This window comes from Phyllostomus discolor, chromosome 1, assembly GCF_004126475.2.
Source record: "Phyllostomus discolor isolate MPI-MPIP mPhyDis1 chromosome 1, mPhyDis1.pri.v3, whole genome shotgun sequence".
Taxonomy (NCBI): domain Eukaryota; kingdom Metazoa; phylum Chordata; class Mammalia; order Chiroptera; family Phyllostomidae; genus Phyllostomus; species Phyllostomus discolor.
Window position 1 is genome coordinate 6,224,370 of NC_040903.2, and position 17,981 is coordinate 6,242,350.

Consider the following 17,981-nt stretch of genomic DNA (forward strand, 5'->3'; position numbering starts at 1 on the left):
CACTGAATGTAAATTTTAATTACAAAACAAGAATATGAATAAAACATTTTAAAATAATCTCAATTATTTGGCAACTCATCACGTCATTGCTAGAGACACATTTGATCTTAAGAAAACTTGAACCTTATGAAAAACGTAAGTTGGACAGTCTGCTCACACGGGAGACTAAAGGTGTTTAGAAAAGGGTCCGGCAGTGAAGCCAGTTTCTAGCCTGTAGTAGCCACGTAGGAAACAACATAAAACCCCGGGGCATGGCGGGCGGGGGGGGGGGGGGGGGGGGGGGGGGGGTCCGGTCCCCAGAGCACTGCTCTTCTCCGGGACGGCGGTGGGGAGAGAACACGGGATGCCTCGGAGCAGCAGAGAGGCGGGAACACAGCCTGGGGGCGGGGCCGGGGCCAGGGTCAGGGGCGGGGCTGGGGCCGGGGAGGGCGTTTCTCCTGCAGGTGACAACCGGGACGTAACTTTACCTGAACCGGAGCCTCTTTCACCAGTGGGGCTGGTAGTGAAGTCACAGATGAGAGTACAATGTAAAAACGTGTGACATCCTTAAAAAAGTCACAGCTGTGAACAGAAAGGCCACGGAGCCCCTTGAGCTAAACTACTGCACCTGAACACATGCGAGAAGGCGCTGCATCTCCCGCCCGGTCGGATTCCTGGGTACGGGCGGGCGGTCCTAAAACACGGCTACTAGTGACTGCATAGCATTTAAAATCCTTTTTCGTAATTAAAAAAATAATAAAATAAAATAAACAGATATATAGTAAAGTTCACAGATAAGTTTTCTCTGTAAAATAAATAAAGTGTTCATTGATTAGCATCATACACGGAGTAAAATACAACCTATTTTTACATGTTTATATACTGTACACAGGTGACCAGGAGGCAGCCTGGTGTCGGATGGGCTGAGGGGTTTGCGGCCGCCATGTGCCCCATCGGGAAATCCCAATCTCCAATGCTAAAATATACAACTATGCTTTGCCTTGAGTTGATACAAAGTAAACTTATTTTCCTTTATCTGAGATAAATGTACATAGTGTCTATCTGCTACGGACAACAGTTTATAGAGCCGCTGAAAACAGAACAGAACGAGCTTGCACCTAGGAGCTGGGAGCACATGCAGTCCTTCCCCCGGTCACAACAGAAAAGCCCGCGCCCGAGGCTGCAGCTTTCTCCGTCTCCGCCATGCGTCCGCTTGGGATTACCGCTTCGCCTTCTTCCCGGGGGCCTCCTCCGCCCGCTGCTGCTGGCCCCGCGTGCGGGCCCCCGGGGGGCTGGCCTCCCTCTTGCGTTTGGTGGGAGGGGACTGCTGCGCCTTGGACCTGCAGCGGACACAAGTCAGGCAGTGGTCAGAGTTAGCAGGACCTGCTTCAAATGATTTGGGAGTTCTTTAAAAAAAAAAAAGAAAAAAAAAAAGACTTTTGAACTTGAGAGCCAGGAAAAGAAAACCAGGGTAAGGTTTGCGTGCAGGAGGAGGAGACAGAGTCTAGGGGAGCCCGAGCCGAGCGGTTATCTGCAGACCGCCCCTCCGCAGCGCAGTCAGAGGCCCGCGCTCCGGTTGCAGCTGGGCCAGCTCCAGGTGCTGCCCCGGTCCAGCTGACCTTCCTCTTTGGGCTCCGCTGTTGTAACCGTGAAATAACCGACAGCCATTCCTACACACGCTGCCCCCAGCGGAAACAACCGGCAAGAACGTAGCAGAGCAGGCTCGCAACTCCTCCGCCCCAGAAGTGCAGCCTCAGCCGACAGCGAGCGACGCCACAGCAGACGCGCTCCACGCTCTCCGCTCCCGCAGCCCAGGCCTGCCTCCACGCCGCTACCAGGACTCTCCGCGGGCAGCTCCAGGCAATCACGTCTCTGCCACGGGGATGCCCATCTCCATGCGCGTCTCCACCTCTGCCTCCGTGATGCTTTCAGGATGAAGTCGCCCAGAGCAGAACCCACCCAGTCCTGGCTCATACACGCTCGACTCGGCACCATCTGCCCACAGTCCCGCCAAGCACACAATGCTCTTTCACAGTTCATGCTCTGGCGTGTGGTGTTTGGGGGGAGGAGAGTCAGGCACACCTCCCATCGGGCAACCCTCACTTTAGGCCCCAGTGAAGAACAGCTCCTGGGGGAAGCTGCTCTCCGGACGTCCCGCAGCACCGACCACTGTGATCCACCCACCGTGCTTCTCCCAGTGGCAGGCTACAGGCATTACTTGGAAACGGTTCGAACAGAACACTCAGAAAACACCCCTGGTGCCACTTCCTTTACGTTGGGCTCGTGGGAGTCTGGCTTCACCTACGGGAGCAGTACTGTATGTAAAATGTGTCCTTGCTGTGTGCTGCTGTCAGAAAGGCTGGGGAGTCCCACGCACGGGTCTCCCCCACGAGACAGGCCGTGTCTCCGGGGCAGCTGCTGGGCTTCGGTCAGCTCCCAGGGGCTCCAGTGCCTGGCACTGAGACAGCACCCGGGAAGCTGAACCTGCAGGGGAGGGAGAAACAGGACTTCACCCATAGGAGGGCATGTTTGCTTACTGGCCCTTTGACAGCAAAAGTAAATAAACTCGAACTGAGTCAAATATGGGTGCATGTGACAAAGTTCCAGCACGTTTCACCCACTCTGAGTTCACCACGGCCCACTACGAACCGAGTCCAGGGCAGTCACCTGTCAGGACCCAGTCCTGTGTACTGGACAGGTGGGGGTCTGCCGCTGTGCCAGGTGCCGTGCAGCAGAGAAAGAAGTGTAGGGTCGGTGTGCTTCTCCTAGTGACACGAGCCGGGGGAGTGGGGGGGGGGCAGGAGGGGGTCACCAGCCCTCCCTCTCCACCCAGAGTGTGGTCTGACCAGCACACTGGCATCACCTGGAGCTTGCTGCAAGTGCAGCCTCTCAGGCCCCGCCCAGTTCCCCAACCCCTCACCCAGTCCCCCGACCCCCCAGAATCAGAGCCCGAGTCTTCAAAAGAGCCTCCCTGATAGGCCTGAGCATTTTAAGAAATAATGAAGAGATCTTCCTAAGATTCTTCTCACATAAAAAACAAGGAGAGCCACCTTTTACTTGACAAGGGTTCATGGAAGAGTCTATGTGCACGAAGCCTGGCCCTTGAGCTGGACGCCCTCTCTGTGCACGGGGACGACAACACACCAGGCGTCACAGGTCTGCTGTGGAGGTCCACGTGGCACGAGAGGGCGTAGCGGCTCAAGGAGCGGGGCCTGTGCACCGTGAGGGTCTGGCACTTCCTGATGCTACCACTGGCAGAGAGTAAGACAGTCCCTGCTCTCAGGTAACGAGCCTCTAGCCCAGAGGGAGAACACAGCTAACAAAGGGACGGCACACGCCGCGCCACCTGCGCAGCCTGACCCGGACTGCGGCGGGAAGGGGAGCTGGAGACCGCCGGCCTGGGCCTGGGGGTGGAGGGCACTCGAGCAAGAGCGGCACCAGCGTCTGCAGCGGAGCAGGACCCAGCTCAGCCCGTGGGGGGCCGCCAAGCTGGCGGTGGGAGGGCCCCGGCGGCGCCTCACCCTCGCTCCCTGGCCTCTGCAGCTCCAGCGTAAGCAGAAATGGCCGTGGGCCGGCCCCGGCTCCACCGTGCGGCACTGACTTAACCAGGCATCCAGATCTGTGATCCCTCAGGAAAAGCGGGCCTCGCCTTCCGTCCTGGTGGACAGGCGGCGCGTGTGAGGCTCACAGGTGTTGGGGACAGGCCTGTGCAGGGGACCCTGAGGGGAGGCTGACTGGCGAGGCCACCGAGACGCCCTCTGCACCCTGGCCATCGCATCTGGATGGGTTTCCACCCGGGCAGCCAGTCATCCCCAGAGTTAGCCGGTGAGACGGAGGTCAAGGAGCTCTGGGAGAGAGTGCGGCTGTGACCGCAGCAGTCTCAGGGGATTGAAAGTGACCTGAAGTGTGAGCAGGGGCTTCCCTCACGGAAGGGGGCAGACTGACTAGCTTTTACACCGGTGGGTACCTTCTCTCTGGCTGGTTTTCGGAGATTTCTAGGAGACCCTGCAGGTGGCTCATCCCGGCGCTCCCAGAACTAGATTATAGAAGCCCCGGGCGGCGGCTGCCCTGAGCACCAGGCCCTCGGGCGCTTCAGAGGGCGAGGCTCCTGGGGTGAGTCAGAGAACACGGGCCAACAGCAGGAAAACAGCTGGCCCTCTGGGACACAGCTAATAAGCAGACCCCATGTCATCTGCGGCTGCTTTGCCCTGACTGCGCGAGTGTGCAGTGATGCAGAGGAGGAAGAATCTGTGACACTCACAAAACACACTGGCGACAAGGTGCGACCTCAGAGGTGCTCACGAGACCATAAAAGGGCCGAGGTCAGGAAGCAGATTCACAAGGCGGGTGCCGAGGCCCTGTAACCGGGTCCACGTGGTCACTGCACGAGAGTCAGGTGACGGCAGCTCTGAGTCGCCAGTAATGAACCGCTAAGAACAAGGACGTGCTGCGCGAGCGCGAAGGTCAAGGCGAGGGAACGCAGGAGGGACGCACGCTGAAGCACGGAGCCCAGGGCGCGAGGCGGGACAGGCCTCCTTCGTGTGCCTCAGCCTGCACCGGTGCAGAGCGTCTGCTTCTCAAAGAGGAGCCGGACGAACTGAGGACGGGGCGGGCAGGGGCTCAGACGAGAAGGGACGCCCAGCAGCTGCCCTCCAGTGTCCGAGGGGAAGCTGCACGGAGGCCCCGCCCCAAGAGTAGAGGCTGCGGAGGGGCTGGCTCCCACTGGACCAGGGCACAGGGCCAGGAGGAGGCACTGGCTCTCTGGCCACCCTGGTGTGTGCCCGCGCAGGGACTGAGGCACTGACTGCTTTGCGGTGCTGACCCGGTGCCTGGACGGCCTGTGGAGCTTTCTCTGAGACGGGCTGCGCGGCACCAGTGATCTTTCCATGGTTTATAAGACGGGGGCGGTGGGGGGGGGGGGTGTGGCGGTGCTGGTGGGGCGTCCCGCACCTGAATGCAGGGGTGCCGGGCTCCAGCACCCCGACCCTCTCCTATCAACTGAATCTCGATTCTGACTTCTGTTTACCTTCTATCTACCTGAACTGCCTCGCCTGGCACAGGGGTACGAAACCTCCTCCTCCCCTCTAGCCCCGTGAGCGCCTGAAGACCTCCGGCCCTAGAACCTGACCTCCGAGGGAGTGCGCCACGATGCGAAGGGCTGCTGAGGTCCAAGGCCGGAATCAGAAATCGGGAGGCTTTAAGTCTTTATGCAAACTTAGGACACCACCACGACAAGGGTTAGTAGGTGATACTCTGGAAATAAATATTCATGAACTTTTTAACTAATCTTGAATAAGGAAATTACCGACGTTACCTTACCGGCCGTGGACCACATTAAAAGTGGAAAACACCCTCACTCCAGAAAAGGTCATGACGACTGTAAACCGACGTGACCCCTCTCAGAAGTGCCGCGGGGGGCGGGGGCGGGGAGCACCGCCGGATGCTCCACGGTGCGGCGTGTCCCATGTCCTGGGCCAACCGAGTGCCCGGGCCAAGCGGGCGGGCTCCCTCCCGCGGGGCTGTGCCCAGCCCTGACTATTTCCTCGCACGCCGGGCTTAAGGAGAGAGGTCACGGGCACTGCGCAAACTCATCTGCCACGGCACTCTTTTCCAGAGGCTTCTGGATACGCTAGGGTTTGGGAAACACGAAATAGCCAGTTATTCAAGTCAAAAACGGTCACATGCGGGCAACTGCACGCGACCAGCCTCTCCGCGGCACTGGCTAGAGGCGCCTCCCGCAGAGATCCCCCCCCGCCCCCCCCCCCCCCCCCCGCACGTCGGAGAGGAGCACTCACGAACAGTAAATACTGTAAAGGAACTGAATGGGCTGCACCCCACGGGTACCCAGCATGGCAAAGACTCTGCAGCGACCCTCAATCGCGGTTTGAGATGGGCGCCAGGCTCTCCGAGGAGAACCGACAGGCCAGAGGGCCGAGAGCCCGCGCGGCCTGCCCTGCTGGGGACCAGGGGAGGGGAAGAGCGCAGCTCGCACGCGGCACCAGTGCGCCGCTGGGCGCGCCCGGGGGCACGCGAGCTGCTTCCTGGGAGGGGAGCGGGGAGGGGTCTCTGGAAGCTCTGCCCTGCCCCCCCTTACCTCTGAGCCTCGGATCTGGCGGCAGACCTGGTGGTGGCCCCGGAGGGCTCCTCCTCTTCCTCCTCTTCCTCCTCCTCCTCCGACTCCTGGTCTTTCTTGTCCTCGGCTGCTTCAGAAATGGACTTCTGGCGTTTTCTTTCTGGTTCTGAGGATTCTGGTCAAACACAAGGGGACACCTGGATCGTACAATCCCCAAAGACACGTCAGGAGGCCCGAGTCACGGGGTTCGGGGCGCAGCAGGGTGTCGGGGCCTCACAGGCAGCGGTGGTTTTCCACCTCCTTCCTGCCGCAGCCCCGCCACCCACCACTGTTTAGCTTAGTCTCAAACACAGTCGGAGAGTTTACTCAGGCGGTTCACGGCCAGCACTCACGCAGGCTCGCACGCTCTCAGGAGCGCATCTGGGATGTGCCACTTCTGACACGGGATTAGAGCCATTTCACACGTATTTACGTAATATTAATGCTAGCTGCACCCCGCTGACTTTTCCCTCGTCCAGAGGAAAGCTCTCAGAGAGGCGGTTCCGGAATAACAAGGCCCCGCAGTCAAGCACCTGCTCGGGACGTACCAGCGTCGTCGGACGAAGTGAGCGAGCGCTTGGGCTTCCGTCCCCTGCGGCGCCCGCTCGTCACCGTCTTCTCCTCACCGTCGTCCTGGAAGAGCAACATTAGAGCTGACAGAGCAGTCCGCTGCGCATGCACCGCGCTTATTTCTCAGAGACGTATCTCAACAAGAAAATCAACACTTACATTGCTTGCACTTCTCTCTTGCAGGGCCCCGGTGTCCTTACCGGACTCATCTTTAAGAAAAGGGAGATCTCTGCATTAACTCTTTTTTTTTTTTTTAAAGATTTTATTTATTTATTTTTAGAGAGGGAAGGGAGGGAGACAGAGAGAGAGAGAGAGAGAGAGAAACATCAATGTGCGGTTGCTGGGGGTCATGGCCTGCAACCCAGGCATGTACCCTGGCTGGGAATCGAACCTGGGACACTCTGGTTCCCAGCCCACGCTCAATCCACTGAGCTACGCCAGCCAGGGCTTAGATCTCTGCATTAACTCTTGATTAGTGCAAGGCTAAATGTCAACAGTCTGTCCGGCTTGTGGTCCATGAATATACCAGTGCCAGTTAACGCATTTCTATGCAATTCACCGTTTTGTTGTACTAGCCAAGTACAGCCTGAGTCAGAACAACTGGCACGTTGGAATGCCGATCAAGACACTGAAGGTTTGTCATTAATAAGCTATGCAATGCGGGCAAATTACTCAAATTCCCCAAGCCTCTGTTTCCACATGCAGGAGAAGCAGCTGGGTTCCGCTCAAATGCTCTGAACCCAGAAAGGGAGGAGGAGGGGACCCTGAGGGGTCCCCCAGAATGCACTGGGAACTGCAGGTCAGGACTGCAGGCGTCACCGAAGTCTCAATGTTGCTCTGTAAGTGTTACAATCCCACCTCACACTTAGGAAGAATGAGGCTCCAGGACCTTAAGCAATGTGCTCAGACTCACATAACTGAGGAGCTGGGTGATAGCTGGAATTCTTTGCCTACATACTTACATTGTGGTAACTAAAAAATATGTGTTATAAGACTGCCAGGTTGTATTTGCCTGTTCTTTATGTATTTTGCTTTCTGTAGGTGCTACAATTTTCTGAGACTGGATCTTGGTAAGGAAAGTAACGTTTAGTTCAACATACTATCGTCAAACAGCTAGAATTACGGGGTACTCGTGGGACAGTCCACAACACAGACACTTCTCCTGAGTGGCGAGGCTACAGCAGCTGCCCCTTTCCTGAGTTCAGCATGTTCCCCACTAACATGCACGGGAGGGCTGCGCCAAGAGAAAGGCCAGCAGGGAGGAATCCTGTCTTACGCTGCTCATCAGTACCCAGGTTCAGAGCACTGCTGCTGAACAACACCCCGGACACACCTGCAGAGCTTCCATCTGAGTTTTAAAGGGCATTCAAGTCACATAAGTCCTTCTTATGTGGATTTAAAATACCATGATATTGTGACTCAGAATTGGTTAAAAGCCCAGCATGAGCAGAATCTGCTTTTTAAAACAAAGAAACTAACCAACCGAAACCTGATGTTACGCTGCAATGTGCTGATGTGGGAAAAATAAAACGAAACAAAAAGAAGAAACTAAGCAAGCAAGCAACAAACCTTATTTTCCAAGACAGCAGAGGAACTGGAGTGTGGTCCCCAGGTCACACAGCTAACTGTGGCGATGCTGTCCCAGCCTGCACCTGCTTGCCCCTGGTGACTGGAGTACGCCCCCTCCTGACCTGACCACGCTGCTTATTTGGTCCAAAGTAGCTGTCTCACTCACCTTTTTGCCTACGCCAACCCTTTAAAACCCACTAGAGGATCTTCTTGCTTTCATGTAAGTTATTAAACCATGAAATAAATATATACGCATTGTGAAACATTCTGGAAAATGCAGGCAACACTAACAGATAACATGGAATGTTCTCAGCATCCCATCACCCAGAACGAATTATTATCAACTATTATCGACGTTCGTTTGGAACGAGGACAAAACCACTTGAAACAATTTTATCTCTTGCATCCAGGCTTTGTAAGCTGCAAAGGCTGCTTTCAGAATTCCTCTGAGAACAACAGGCTTTTAGCTGAACTAGTATCTTCGCGATAAGAGTGCCCGTCCCCAGCCTCGCCTACCTCTCCCTCACACAGGCCCAGCGGACTGTGGTTTGCACACGGCACAGTGCCTTGCCTGCTTTGCTTTTTCTTGCCTTCACCCTCCCCCCTAAGGCTCCCCAGACTTCTAACACTGAGAAAGGCTCAGATCACAGGAGAGGCCAATATGCACAGTCTCTCGTGGCCATAAGGACAACTGTTTTTACCAAAAACACTTGAGCGAGAAGCAACGACACTGTAAAAGCCGCCCCAACAGCCTCCCGTGCCCCCCTCACATCACACACAGAGCAGCGCAGCCGCAGCCGGCACAGACCTGTTTGCATTCCTTTCACTTTGCCGCCAGGTGAAGGCTGTTCTACCTGCATTTAAAGAAACAAACAGAGCACTGAAGCCTGCAGTCTGTCCTCACCCCCTGGAAGCAAAGGTCCGGACTGCTGCTTACTATGCAGGCCCAGCACCTGGGTCCTCGTGTCTGCAGGCGAGGGGTGGAGGTGCACCAAGGGGACGTGGGCGCCGTGCCGCTATCGGGGCTGCCTCGGCCCTCCCTGGCCACCCCGGCCCCCGCACTGGAGGACACGGAGCACGGCCCAGTTCTGGCAGTCCCAACCCCAGCGAGCCGGCTCACACAACGGGAAGGCGCTCACACGTGCCCCTCAGTTTTGTCGTCTTACAGTAAGTCTGTGGCCTCCAAGGAGACGGAGTCCCAAAAGGGTCTCGGTGCCACAGGGCTGGGAGTCAGTGCAGAGCTGAGGCTTGAAGCCCACGTGCTTTTGTTAGGTCAGCGGACACAGGTCTGTCCTAATCATGTCCCTGAAACTCATGCAGCGAGGTCCTGACACAATGATTCGGTTGGCCATGTACTTCAGGGTCCAAGACAAAGAATGTTTAAAAAGAGCACGTATCACTGAGGAATTCTCTGCAGTGAAATCAGGGTACAATTTATTACAGAAGGAATGCCACAGGACGTAGTAACACGTGAGGCCTTAGCAATTTCCCTAAAGAAGCCACTACCTAGAACCATGTAACAGCAAATTTCTGTATTTGAATGACGGGAGACCACAACAGGGGAAGTCCCTAGAAAATTTGTATGCAATCAAACTCACAAGTGAGGAAGGAATCAGACTGAAGAACTAATAATGCTTATGTAAAATATTAGTAATCAGATATTATTCAAACGGTTATTTAATGTGTTATTTAAGAAAAGTCATTTAGAGCTTTTCAAATACTTTTTAAAAATAAAGTTGTTCAAAATATTAGATACTGCAGTATACCCTTTCTAGGTCAAGAGCCATCATTCAAAGAGTTCTCATCTTTGCAATTACTTACAGTGCCAGTGCCAGTATCCGTTTTGCTGTCTTCTTCTAAAAAATGCAAAAATAAATCTCACTTAGAAACTGAGCTTGAAAATTGCTTGTGTGAACTAAAAATACACCAAATACCTACTTGTTTTCAATGTGGTTTCCACAGGGTGTTTACGAGGCCTTCCTCTTTTCCTTTTAACAATTACTGGCTGATCTTCCTAAAGGGAAAAGAAAAAAAAATGAATTCCATCCTCTGTCACACAAGTAGCATCTCCTTCTCTCATATGAGATTCCGACTTCCGTCTAAGGGGCCTCGAGTCCTGGCTCTGTCACTCAGAAAACGCAGGCCCTGGGGCCCAGGGCCTCCTTCCCCAGGGCCGCCCCTCGCCTCCAGCACTGGCAGCTGCGTGTGGACCCGCAGTCCTGAGGACCCTGAGGTGACACCGTGCACGTAAGCAATCCGTGTCAGCCTTCACGTCTGGAACAAATACGCACATCCATGTAAACTGGGGTTAGTTCGGTCACTTGTGAGCAAACGTTCCTTATGAAGAATAAAGGAGGTCCCTGATCTTCTCATACACAAGTATGAGAAACCAGAAGGGACTATTTACGAGACCGGCAAACTTGGCAGCAGTTACCCAGAAGATCTGGCTGGGGGACAGGCTGTTTCCCTTGTTTCCCTTGGTTCTGGGCCTGTCCCAGGCCAGTGCAGCCCTGTGCCCCACTGGGCTCTGCAACCTTGAACGGGTCAGGAGTGCGCAGCCTCCCAGGAGGCCGTGTGAACCCGCACCCCAGGTGGGGCTGCCGGTGGGCCTTCTGCACCCCCTGCTGCCGCTCCCATTCTGCCCCGTCCAGACTCCTGGCTCAGCAGCGCCCTGCTCCCTGGCCTGACCAGGTGTGCGGCTCGGCTGTGCTAAGCTGCCAGGGCGGGAACCTGACGTGGCCAGAGAGGCACAGCTCTAGGTGGATCCTATGCCGCTGTAACAGAAGGAGGCCTCACACAAAGGTTTGGATAAAATGAAGCTGAAAAGAACAAAATTAATCAAAATGACACTGATAAAATACCCTGTATGAAATGGTGTCCCACTGTGCTTAAAAAATAGCTTCTTCTACTCCTTCGAAAGTAATAAAGAAAATGTAGGTAACAGCATTCAGTGCGTTTGTTTTTAGTCCTTAAGTTAATCAGAAGAAATAAATGTGAAAGCCTTCCTTACCTCCTGCGATTTTGCGTTGTCGTCATCATTTTGCTCTGTCTTTTCGCCAGCAGCTTCACTGCTGCCGTATTCATCTGCGGAAACGGTAGGGCTCAGTCACGGCTGGGACACCCCCAAGGTGACGGGCACAGTCCCCGTCACCCGCGCTCGTGCGCTCCACTCTCAGGCCTGTGCCACCCAAGTTAACGAGCCCGAGTCTGGTTAACCGGTAAGCGGCACCTTCAGGCAGGACTGGACCCGAACGAGAAGCGACAGCCAGGCCCCACAGATGTCCAGCAAGTGCGTGACTGGGCGGTTGCAGGGGAGCGGAGGGGGTGCCGTTTCGGGCGGTGAACCCTGCCTAGAGGTGCCAGCTGCCTGCAGGGCCAGCCTCCTCTCACAGTTGGTCGTGGCGGGTGCAGCACTCACCTCTCTCCTCCATGGCTCGTGAAGCAGGGCCGCCTGCCTTGGGACTCGTTTTGGACGGTTCTTCCAAACCCCCAGAGCTCTCCTCCTGCGGAGCAGTTAAACAAGAAGCCTCTTTTCAAACTGCCTCCAGTTATCCTCCCAAAGTTTTCCTTTCTATCACAAAAACAAATTTCCCAGTGGCCTTTCAAAAACAGTTTGTTGCAAACTGCTTTAAAAAAGTAACTATTGTTGCTGCTAGTGAAACTATAAAAAAGATACAAATTCTGCGGGCAGAAGAACACGAGACAAGACTCACCCACAAAGCACCAAGGCTGCTACTTTTTCGATCGCCCCTGCAAAATTGAAATCACTCTTCTCCCTCCCCCTGGATTTTGTGTTTTTAGAGGGAAATTCTACAGGAAGGAAGAAACTTGTACAGATTTTTTTTCTTCCCCTGGGAGGGAGGGATAAACTGGCAGGGTCTTCAGTGGGGCAGACTGACAGCAATCTCTCCCTCCAGTTAAATTACTCACTTTGGTTGCAAAAAAGTTTTGAGTATGAAACACCAAAATGTTTACATTATAATACTTACATATGAACAAAAATATATAAATAAGGCTTAATGGTAGAGTGCTGTTTTATGATATTGGAAGTATTACACATACAACTTTTTACTGAAAACGACGGGAAAATTAAAACACGCCCTTCAGTCAGCTCCTCCGTGAATCGGAAAGCATCGTCTCAGGGCTGCTGGTGGGGGGTGGGGGGGGAGGGGCGGTGATGGCCTTCAAGGCCCCTTCCTTGCTCGGCTCCAGCCAGTTGAAATTCATAACATGTGACTGACTTTCTTTAGCTGTTAAAAATTCTTCTACTACTTTTTATTTAGTTCATCGTCTATAAAGGGCAGAAGGGACTCTGAACTGGTTTTAGTGCCTGGAAGGCAGCGGCATGTATTTTTACAAGCTGATTTAACTCCTTTCGGAACAAGGTGGAAAACATAAATTAGGGACGGAGAGAGAACAAAGAGAGGGAGCAAGTCTGGAACAGGCACTAAGGAGGACTGAGTCTCGGAAACGGAAGAGGAGCCCGAGGGCGCTGTCAGCCAGCGGATGGAGAACACTGGGCCTAGAACAAGAGGAGGTGGGGCAGAAACAAACCACCCCAAGCCCTGAGATGGAAACAGACCACAGGCAAAAAGGTAATGGGTCCCGCCTATCCTTGCACAGCAGGTGATTTAGGGGCAGGGAGTAAGGTAGAGAGAAGGCAGGACATTAACATTTTAAATTGACATGCATTCCTGCATTTCACTGATCTGGTGTATATGTATCTGTAACAAAGCACATCACACTTTGGAAGAAGGCACCTAAAAACCTAATGAAGTCAACAATATGAACAAAATCTAAGCAAGGATTGTATCTAAAACTGTGATAAAATATAATCATATAGTATAAAGTTATATAGAAATCTATACTTAAAACCTATATAATCTTATTAACCAATGTCACCCCAATAAATTTAATAAAAAAATAAAAAGAAAGAAAAAAGAAAAAAATCGTCCCTGGATTTCTATTAGTTTCTATCTTACAACAAACACATTAAATGTAATTTTTTCTGTAAAAAAATCAAAATAAAAAAATAAAGTACGATACTTGTTTTTCTTGAGCCCAAAAATATACCTTTTATAATACAGAGATTACTATTAGAGATACATAAAGTAAAAGGGATAAAAGAATGAAAAAAAATGTGTAAGTATTCACAGTGATATAATTAGGTTACTCCCAAAATTTAAAATGAATTATGTGCAAAAAATACCTTTGTGTCCCGTGGCTCAGTTTCAGAATGCTGCTTCTGTGCTGTTTCTACTTTGGAATCCAGGGCATCTGAATTATCATCTGTAAATCAGTTTGGACAGAATCACAAAGGAATACAAAGCTAAATGAAAAGCGAAATGCATAGTTCTATTTTAAGACAGTTTCGGACTTCTTTCTTAGCTTCTGATGCAGGGAAGCTAGTGATTCCAAAAGTACGTTTAATATGTGATTTGAGCACTGAACACAGATAGGCCTTGGCCTTGGCCAAGCCCAAAACGAATAAATAATATAAAACCCGCCCTGGCTGGTGTAGCTCAGTGGATTGAGCGCGGGCTGCGAACCAAAGTGTCACAGGTTCGATTCCCAGTCAGGGCACATGCCTGGGTTGTGGGCCATGACCCCCAGCAACTGCGCACTGATGTTTCTTTCTATCTCTCTCCCTTCCCTCTCTAAAAATAAAAATAAATAAAATCTTAAAAAGAATAATATAAAACCCCACAAATGCTCACGACACCAAAACACAGCCATTTTATGGAAAAGGCTTAGGGTGGGCAGAGTCCCCAGAAGTATTTGAACTTCCCGATCAAGGAATTTCAACTCCTTAACAGTTAAGGAGCAGTGACATTTGCACAGGCCTAAACTCACATTCGACCCTTTGAAGGCAACCTCGAGGCTGATGTGGCCTCCAGTGAAAATGAGTTGGACACCCCTGCTCTAGATTTTCTGTCATCAGCCCAGTATTTTGCATGTGAAAATAGTATGATTTTCAAAGGTGTCTGAACTAGGAAGGTGTATACTCTAAATACCCAGTTCATCTTCTGAAGAGGGGCAATGCTTCTTTCTTTTTCTTTTAGATGTATGCCTTTCCTTCTCTTCCACCTGGAATTAAGAATGACTCTGTTAGAGGCACTTGAATTTGCATCCTGTCTACTGAAATGGGCGTATTAGCTTCTCGCCTTTGGAACATGTTTTTGTATACTTTTTAAAAGTCTAGAATAACACTCCTGGCATCTAGATTTGAATTAGACTAAGCTTGAGTCTTTTTTTTATGCTAACGTAAATCCATACAAAATAGTCAAATTTGTTTCTGGTTACATACTATATTTCAACAGTTCTAAATTACATTGAAAAAGCAGTTCTTATTTTACCATCTCTGAAGTCAAGCTATGCCCTATAATCGACAGCACGCCATGCACTAACGGGCAGTGTTTCTCTTCCAGTGCCCACGGAAGGGCCGGTGGAAGGCAGCAAACGCAGAAGCATGCCTGAACGCACCATGCAGGCACGTCCAGCGACCCTGGGATCTGTCAGTCGCCTGGACGTTAGTTACGTGAGCACACACAGATGCAAGTGCCAGGGAGAACTCTCACCACTCCACTGTGTTTTTCAGATACATCAAGAAGGAAAGCCTTTGTGCACAGGTGAAATCTCTCCATATAAAACATGAAATCCCTAATTCTAAATTAGGAAAACCCACCTCTTTAGAATTTGCTTCAACACTGTGACCTCTTACAGCTTCTGTGTTGTCTTTGCTACCACTGGATATGCCTGAGTAATAAACACACAAAAGAAAAACCTCAAATGTTCATTAATTCCAACGCTTATTTTAGGGGGCGTGTGGCAGAGGGAAGGGAAAGAGGGAAGAACACCGTACGGATGCCTGTGACGGCTCCTCCCGACAGCTATGTCAGGAAAACCCCACGGTTCCCACTTCTGGATGTGAGGCCACGCGGGTCAGGGAGGGAGGAGGGCCCCTGGGCTTCCCACAACAGCCCGTGTGGCAGCACAGCATGCAGAAGCGTCCGAAGAAAACAAGTAGGTATCACGTCGTACTCATCTGGTGGCGAACATCCCACACCACCTGACAATACCAACTATGGGAGGGGCATGGAGTGACAGCTGGGAAACCACCTGGCGGCAATTTGGCACATTCAGTCAAATGGAAGAGGTGCCCACTGACCCAGCAATGGCGCACCTGGAGTGACAGGTGCACTCACTACACAGGCACTGGGAAACAGGGACAGGATCCCATGCGGGAGCACTCTATATAATTGGGAGAAGTGCCAAAAAAACCTAAAGAAGCAAAAAATAACAACTGCTCTATTCACACGTGGAATACTAAAGAGCAACAGAAAAAAGTGAGTGGACGGTCACCCGCATGACAACACCACGCTGAATGAGCAGGTGAGGAGGAGACAGGCCCCACAACGTGGCACCCTCCTCCTGGAACACGCGCCGGGGGCTGGACACCGTGCCCGGGAACACGTGAGGCGAGTGCAGGGTGGTGGCTCCCCGGGAGCAGACACACGGAGACGGGGGTTGGGAGGGTCCAGTGTGGACTCATCTGTGCCTGTCATTAGTGTTTTTTAAAAGTATCTGAAGCAAATGTACTAAGTTTCAAGAGATGACAAAACTAGGTCATAAGTACATGGACTTATAATTATTGCTGCCTTTTTAATGTGGATTCAACTGTATCTGTAACATTTTTAAAAAGCTTCTGAAGCAAATATGCTAACTTTCAAGATATGACAAAACCAGGTGATGAGTGCAAGGATTTATAATCACTGCTGCTTTACTTCGGTTTGAAATAGAGCGTAACACACCGTAAAAATAACTGCACAGGGGATCGCGGCCTCTGTCCCCGTTCTTGGAATAGAGAATTAACAAAACCAGTAGGAACGGAGAAAATTATGTGTTGTTTGAAAAGAGAATTATCCCTCTGGAGCTGGCAGTCCCCACGGGTGCTGGGGAGTGCGACCTGGGCCCTGGGACGTGCCACTCCCGCTCCGGCCCGCCTGAGCCCGCCTGTCGGAAGGTCCGGGCGGCCAGCACTCAGCACAGAGCTCCTCCGACGGCGCAGGCCACGGGGACTGCACCCTCTGCACTCACAACGGACCGATCCACTGCGGGCGGCTGGCGAAGTGCTAGCGTTTCTTCCAGGCAAGGCACCACGTGTAAGGTGCATGGCCTTGGCCTGGCCACTGGGCCTCTCACGTCCCACCCTCCTCAACCACTGACATGTTGCTGTCTGCACTCACCTCACTGCATCGCATCAATAAACGAGAGAAAATCTGAGAAGTACAGTAATCAGCACAGGGCCAGGCACACGGGAGGCACTTAACAAAAGGGAATTATAATTACTACGAAAATCACCACTCTGAAATTCATCAACTTACCTTCTTTGTTATGACACTTGCTGTGAACTTCTTCTTTTGTTCTTGAGCCTGCATTTTCCACCTAAACAGACAACAGAAAATGTTGTTAATGGATAATCTGAGAAGTCTTGAGAGCAGAAAGGGGAAAAAAAAAAGGTAATTGACACGACTGGCTGTTTGTGGGATGATGAAAGGAGCTGGAATGCATGTTCTTTTTAATTTCACCAAGAAGTTCAAGAGCACAGAGCCATCTTCCTTTTGAAGACGTTTCCATTTATTAAATTATCATCCTACTATGTTTATTCTCCTTTAAAATGGTATGGCAAAAGAATAGTACGAGAAAATACTTCTGAATTCTATGCATTCTCTTCCCATCCAATGATGCCCCACGATATTCTTTTCCCTTTATTTAAAAATGCTGAAGGATCCTGTCACTCTGTCCTAAGATTTCCCTTTGGTAAATCTTATCAATTGTATTTCTTGATTTCTTCTTCTTTTTTTTAAAGATTTTATTTATTTATTTTTAGAGAGGGAAGGGAGGGAGATAGAGAGAAAGATCAATGTGTGGTTGCTGGGGGTCACGGCCTGCAACCCAGGCATGTACCCTGACTGGGAATCGAACCTGCAACACTTTGGTTTGCAGCCCGCGCTCAATCCACTGAGCTATGCCAGCCAGGGCTCTTGATTTCTTTATAGACGGGAGAGATGGACTGATTTGTTGTTCCGCTTATTTATGCGTGTACTGGCTCATTCTGGTATGTGCCCTGACTGAGGACTGCATCTGCAGCCTTGGTGTGTGAGGACGATGCTCCAAACAACTGCACCCCCCAGCCAGGGGTTTTTGTTTCTTTACTCACTGAGGGGAAGTCTCAGAACATCCTACAGTGTTTGAGATCCAAGCTACAGAACCTCATGCCTCCTTAGAAAGGATGGCTGTGCTTCGCAGGGACTCAGACTCAGGGAAGCTCTGAGGTAGGATGGAGCACATTCTCGGGGCTTACATTCGCCTCGCTGGCTCTGCGGGGTAAACCTGAACCAGACAAGCGGGGTTTTCCTTCCTTTCTACTGAGCAGACTGTGCGTGCCTCCGGCTACAAAACAGGGCGTTTCAACGGGGTGAGGAGGGCCCTCTGATGCCAGTTGTAGGGTACTAAGTCCTCTAGGGGCTCAGGAAAGGACGTGCCTGTGTGCAGTGTGCAAGCGTTTACAAGATGTTCGCCCTGGTGTGAGATCAGGGCTCCAAAAATGCCTTCAGAAATAAAATACCAAAAGCAAAAACAACTTTCAAGTACAAAAGGGATTGTGAGAGCCACACGTGAAAAAAATATGTACACATGCCCATTATGGTTTGGTGTTTTCAGAAAAGCCTTCCAAACACATAAGGCTAAT

General features: G+C 51.7%; 1 protein-coding gene across 1 annotated transcript in view; it reads right to left on the bottom strand.

Annotated features, from left to right (window-relative positions):
- Positions 1–546: 546 nt before the first annotated feature.
- BOD1L1 (biorientation of chromosomes in cell division 1 like 1) overlaps positions 547–17,981 on the bottom strand; it is a 49,589-nt gene continuing 32,154 nt past the window's right edge. The window contains exons 15-27 of the mRNA XM_036018827.1: positions 16,615–16,675; positions 14,916–14,986; positions 14,245–14,317; positions 13,440–13,519; positions 11,649–11,733; positions 11,241–11,314; positions 10,169–10,244; positions 10,052–10,086; positions 9,039–9,084; positions 6,821–6,870; positions 6,640–6,724; positions 6,074–6,227; positions 547–1,319 (exon numbers count right to left, since the gene is read on the bottom strand). Of these exons, the coding sequence (XP_035874720.1) occupies positions 1,199–1,319; positions 6,074–6,227; positions 6,640–6,724; positions 6,821–6,870; positions 9,039–9,084; positions 10,052–10,086; positions 10,169–10,244; positions 11,241–11,314; positions 11,649–11,733; positions 13,440–13,519; positions 14,245–14,317; positions 14,916–14,986; positions 16,615–16,675 (1,011 nt within the window). The 3' untranslated portion in view covers positions 547–1,198. The remainder of the gene's footprint in view (positions 1,320–6,073; positions 6,228–6,639; positions 6,725–6,820; positions 6,871–9,038; positions 9,085–10,051; positions 10,087–10,168; positions 10,245–11,240; positions 11,315–11,648; positions 11,734–13,439; positions 13,520–14,244; positions 14,318–14,915; positions 14,987–16,614; positions 16,676–17,981) is intronic.